At 39.3% G+C, this 6,000-nt stretch overlaps 1 protein-coding gene across 1 annotated transcript; it reads right to left on the bottom strand.

The window, feature by feature from the left end:
* Window positions 1-3,322: 3,322 nt before the first annotated feature.
* On the bottom strand, window positions 3,323-4,775 carry LOC143628770 (UDP-glucose 6-dehydrogenase 3-like). Its single transcript, XM_077098261.1, has one exon. The coding sequence runs from the start codon at window positions 4,763-4,765 to the stop codon at window positions 3,323-3,325; it is 1,443 nt and encodes a 480-aa protein (XP_076954376.1). The 5' UTR covers window positions 4,766-4,775.
* Between the last annotated feature and the right edge of the window lie 1,225 nt (window positions 4,776-6,000).

Genomic DNA, 6,000 nt, shown 5'->3' on the forward strand with positions numbered 1-6,000 from the left:
ATGCTGTTATACTAGGTGTTTTGGGTTAATGCCCTTGTCCATGTCAACTGCATAAGACATCAAACACCAGAAAGGGTAGGGCGCCAAAGGGCAGACATGCCATTGGGTTGGCGGGTGTAAGAGGAAAGGGCATGGAACCACTTTTTCACATTTTTTTATCTACGTTATTAGTTATCCTTCACTTGTGGCCTAGTGGTAGGAAGACATGAGTTTTCTAGTGGAGACCTAAGTTCAATCCCCACCGTGTCACTTTGGGTAGATACTAGCAACGAAAGATTTGAGCTAGGCCTTGCAAGGTTGTTAGTTCAGATCCCAGGCCCACCCAGTTTTCGTCCCACCGTTGTGTTACGCCAGAGTCTTGTGGTGGTACAACGACTGTCAAGTGGCAGCCGACAATATGGTTTCCCGGGGGTTAGAACGCCCAAGCCAAACTCTGAAGTCAGCGTGGGCCAGGTTAAGACAACATAGTCCGACCAGAGTGAGGAAGTGCGGTGGCCTAAACACAAAAGAAAGCCGCCACTCGCCATTCTAGGGGGAAAAACCTAAACTAAACTATGTTGTTACTTGTTAGTTAAACTATTACACAAATTCTTATCAATTGATAACCAAACAAGCAAAAAACCCTAATTATAATAATATACGAATAGTGGCTTACAATAGCGTACAGTGAGCTTCCATATTGCTGAACGAACTCCTCCAGCGGCCAATTATCGGCGGCGTAAGTCGACGGCAGCGTGGTGGCGTCAATTGCGTGAGAGTAGGGCCCACCGGGGTGGTCAATTGCATACGATCGAACGTACGGATCAACGGCAGGTGGGTATTGGTGTTGCTGATGAAGATAATTAGAGTTAGGGTTTTGTGATGGGTAGAATTGGGAGGCTTGGTAATGGCTTTGGTGTGTGTAAGGATCGGAAAGCGTAGGGTATGCTGGTTGCATCTTTTCCGGCCGGTCAATTTTGGAATTCCACGGCGGCGACGGCGGCGGTGGTGGTGGCGGAATGTCACGGCGGAGATGAGTTTCGGGAAATTGGGAATTGTTTTAATGTTTAATTAGTATTAATATTATTAATGGTTTTGTAGAGTCTAGGACTATTTATAGTTTTAGTCCTTGTACTTTTCTACTTGTAAAGAAATGAATGAGAAAATTATTGTTTGCGTCCCTGTGGTTTTAGGGCGGAGACACAATGAGTCCCCCCGAAAAAATTTTTGAACTGGTTGAGTCCCCGTGGTTTCTGAAACAAACAATTTGAGTCCGTGAGGTTTCATTAAAATGAAAGTTTACCCTGAAATTTAAGTCAAGGCAGGGACTCAAATGGTTCATTTTTTAAACCACAGAGACTCAACCAGTTCAAAAAATATAGGGGACTCATTGTGCCTTCGTCTTAAAACCACAGAGACGCAAACAGTGATTTTCTCAAAATGAATTCATACCTTTTGTTCACCTTCACAAGTCCATAATGTATGGTACGACTATAACCACTAGTCTTTTGTACTGATAAATATGTGTGTTATAAACAAATGGTTGTTTGTTTTAGTATCATCTGCGACATGGACGAAAGAAGGAAAACAAAATTAGTTGTTAAAAAAAACGCATGGTACGACTATGGTTGCAAACGGGCGGTTTTGTTGATCATTCGAGTTCAAGTCTAGCTTTTAGTGAAATTGAACTTGAACTTTGTGTAAAGAAAGTTTGAGCTCATGAAATTCAACTTAAAATGTATTAATCGTTTATATAAAATATCTATACTATATATAAAACATTACTTAGGGACAATCAAGAGGCGTCAAACTTGTTTTAGATACAACAAGCGATGCATAAAATTATTAGATTCTAGGGACAATTTCGTCTCTACCCACTATCATGTACAGTTAATTTAATTCATTCAACAATAGTTACAAGTTTGATCATTTAACTTTAATCACATTTTGTTAATTTATAAAATAGTTATATATTTACCCCTTATTTTAAAATCAACTACCCCCATGACGTTTAAACAACCATAACTTTTTCGCGCGTTAATATTTTTTTTTTAAATTATACCATAAAAACAAGCATTTTTCCCATAACTTAACGTGTTACCGACTATTACGTGATTACTAGTAAGGACTGCCAATTAGGTCGGTGGGTTCGGGTCATGGATCTAAAAGGGTTAATGTCGGAACGGGTCGATACAAAAAGGTTAATTTGGTTCAGGTTAGTCAGGGCAGGTTTGGGTCGAAGTGGTCAAATCAAAACAAATTTCAGTTTAGAACAATGTCGGGCTGAAACGGGTTACGCGTGTATTGTTTTGAGGTCATGCACGTACTGGCACGATAACACCGGTTACTCATTCAATGTCATGTTTGCATGCACACCCCGCCGTATTGCGTGGGCACCTAACCAGTATAACTATAAAAGCAAATACATAATTTGTATGTTTAATTACTTTCACATTATAGTATTGCTCGAGGTACCAAATCTGTTTATGAATCAACAAACTTTTGTCATGATGAGACTAACCGCATTCTTTTTCTAGGACCGAGTGATTTCAGCAAGAACCACCCTCCTGGTGCTATTTTTAGTCCCCAAGCCGGCCTGTCCGGATATCGTTTACAACTCTAAGGTTTCGGATGCAGGTTGAAACTAAAATGTAGTTCAAATAACGAGCTTATTCAAAGGCTAAATCACTATACATCCATGTTTGAGAAACTATTTGTGCAACATTTTTATAAAGTCAGAGAAATTAATTATATAATTCTGCATGATTAAACTCGGCTATGTATCAGTATCGTAACACTTCACGCAAAACAAACAGCAGTTAAAGATAAAAGAGATGTTGGGTCATAAGAATGTCCTGTCTCAAACGCTACCAACGTGTTTTAAGATGTAGTTCTGGTTGTGATAACTCGACTTAAACGTGGCTAAATACGAGCAATTCTAACATGAATGACCTCTTGAAAATCTTCACCCGGGCAAACCAAAACAAAGCCCTGAGCTCCTTACATGCAGCATTCGTTAGCATGAAACAGTGAATGTTACTTGTAACAAAATGACCATAAAAGAATAGCATACATGTTATCGACCGAATTCCTTATTTCAGTTTCAATGAATTCCAACAAGCAGTAAACAAAGCAGGTCATATTAAGGTTCAATGAGGTGGGAAAATGTACCAATCTCATTAAATACAACAACGAAAAAATGTGAAGCTTAGTAAACATATATGACTGTTTTTCACTACATGAATAAATTAAAGAATAAAGAACTAACCAGCCAAAAATAATGAAGAATCCGAACCGAACAGTGCTCTCAGCTTCTGTCAGAACCCAAATCAAACACATTTCTTTAAGCCAAAGCAGGCATGTCCTTGATCCATGCATCCAGTGGCTTACCTATCGAGTAAACAATAAAACCGATTTCTCTCAGTTTCTCACCGTCAACAACATTCCTACCATCAAACACAAAAGCAGGTTTCTGCATGTTATTGTAAATCCTCTGGAAATCCAAAGTTTTAAACTCATCCCACTCGGTTAAAATACACACGGCATGAGCGTCTTTAGTGGCTTCATAAGCACTCCAAACAACACCAACTTGCTTAACCGTCGTTGGACTCATCGGCTGCAGGTGAAGAGGATGGTCCCAGTCAAACTTCTTCATAGAAAGATCTCTTTGAATTTGACCCTCGGTTACTTGTGGATCATAGATGCTCAAAACAGCCTGGTCGCCTAACAAACCCTTGCACACATCAATGGCTGGCGTTTCACGTGTGTCACCCGTGTCCTTCTTGAAGGCAAATCCAAGAATAGCAATCTTCTTGTTTGACACTGTGTTGAACATTGAGGCCATGACCCGGTTTACAAAGCGTGTCTTTTGGTAATCGTTAATCTTTATGACTTGTTTCCAGTATTCAGCCACTTCAGGGAGTCCATTGCACTCACAGATGTAAACCAAGCTCAAAATATCTTTTTGGAAACAAGAACCTCCAAAACCGACACTTGCGTTTAAAAACCTTGCGCCGATTCGTTTATCTTTTCCAACTGCATATGAAACTTGTGTAACATCTGCACCTGTGGCTTCACAGAGAGCTGACATGGCGTTAACTGAAGAGATTCTTTGTGCCAAGAAGGCGTTTGCAGCAAGTTTTGATAACTCTGCAGACCATAAGTTTGCTGTGATTATGTTTTCTTCAGGGACCCACTGAGCGTACACGTCTTTCAATGTTTTGATTGCTTTCTGTCCACCTGGTGTTTCCCTGCCACCAATGAGGACTCGGTCGGGTTTGAAAAGATCTTGAATTGCGGTACCCTCAGCAAGAAACTCTGGGTTTGAAAGAATTTGAAAGTTGATTCCTTTGCTGTTATGCGTCAGAATCTTTTCGATAGCTTCAGCAGTTTTGACTGGAACAGTTGATTTCTCGACTACAATCTTGTCTGATTTTGACACGTCAGCAATCATACGAGCAGCACTTTCCCAGTATGTGAGATCAGCGGCTTTACCAGCACCAAGACCGCGTGTCTTTGTTGGGGTGTTGACTGAAACGAATACTATGTCAGCCTCGCGTACGTGTTTCTCTACATCAGTGCTGAAAAAGAGGTTTTTGCCTCTGCACTTCTTTACAACATCATCAAGGCCCGGCTCATAAATAGGGAGCTGCTCACTGTTCCAGGCGGTGATGCGAGGTACAGAAATATCAACCACTACCACATCAACAGCAGGGCACTTGAGTGCTATCACAGCCATGGTGGGCCCACCAACATATCCAGCTCCAATGCAGCAGATCTTCACCATCTTCTCGTATTCCTGTAGGGCACATTTTCTGAATAAGCATCTATGATCTATTATCCATAAAACTCAAAGTTTACATTTTGTTAGTAAAGGTAACTTTCAAGTTTCAAGTATAGAATAAGACATAATAATATTATTACTGTCACACCATTAAATGCCTTCTAACCTCAAGAAAATTTATAAGCCACTAATCTAAAAGATAGAGAATTGCTTTTCTGAATAAAAGAGGGACAAAATGCCAGCAGATCCATCCAGATTTGCATCCAAAATGATCACCACAGTTAACATATATCCTAGAAACAAATTCAAGATGAATCTTCTAAAGAACACAATTAACCGATACGAAAGCTGCATACGACATATTAATGAGCAGAGGAGAAATTCTACGTTATATGTAACAAACTCTAGCAGTCCAATAAAAGTAGGGGTGCAAACGAGCCAAGCTGCTGATGAGCTACTCGAGATCGGATCGATAAAAAGCTTGAAACGAGCCCAGATTTTTCGAGCTTAGCCTAGCCCGAGCCTCAAATAAACCTCGTTTGGCCATCAAGCCGACCTCGAGCCATGTGTATTTTTAAGATTTTTACCTATTTTAGACTTCTATATATTAATTTCACACTGCGCAACCGAGCTTTGGCTCAATTACGGTAATACACGAGCTCGACCTGAGCTTAGGCTCGTTTAAGGTTTTTCTCAAAATATATAAAAACAATTAAAAAATATATTAATTGATTAATTAATTAATTAATAATAAGTGAGCCAAGCCCGAGCTTAAGAAAAGGCCTCACGAACCGATCTCGAGCTTTAAAAGAAGAGCTCGAGGTCTCATAAGTCAAAACGACTTCTAACATTCAGATTTTCTCCAAATGTATCATATACAACCACAAAAACTACTCATTTCATCTATCTCAAATTCAAAAAACCTAATTAAAACACGATATAAACCCTAGATCATGTATTCACCTCAATTAAGCATCACAGATTTAAAATCAACACTTTCAATTCACATTTCATAACCTACAGCCTAAAATTCACCTCACTAACACACAATAAGTCAATAACATAACAATCTTCAATAAAAACCTAACTCACCTAATATCAATAGATCTGATCATATATAAATATGCATTTAACGTATAAATCACTAACATCGAGTGAAGAACCCTAACAAATCAAATCAAAATCGTATAATTATGATTCGTAAATATTATACCTGTTAGATCCACGTTCGGAGTGTG

Source organism: Bidens hawaiensis, unplaced genomic scaffold, assembly GCF_021521415.1.
Source record: "Bidens hawaiensis isolate Kalapana, Puna unplaced genomic scaffold, B.hawaiensis_p1.1 tig00005061_1, whole genome shotgun sequence".
NCBI lineage: Eukaryota > Viridiplantae > Streptophyta > Magnoliopsida > Asterales > Asteraceae > Bidens > Bidens hawaiensis.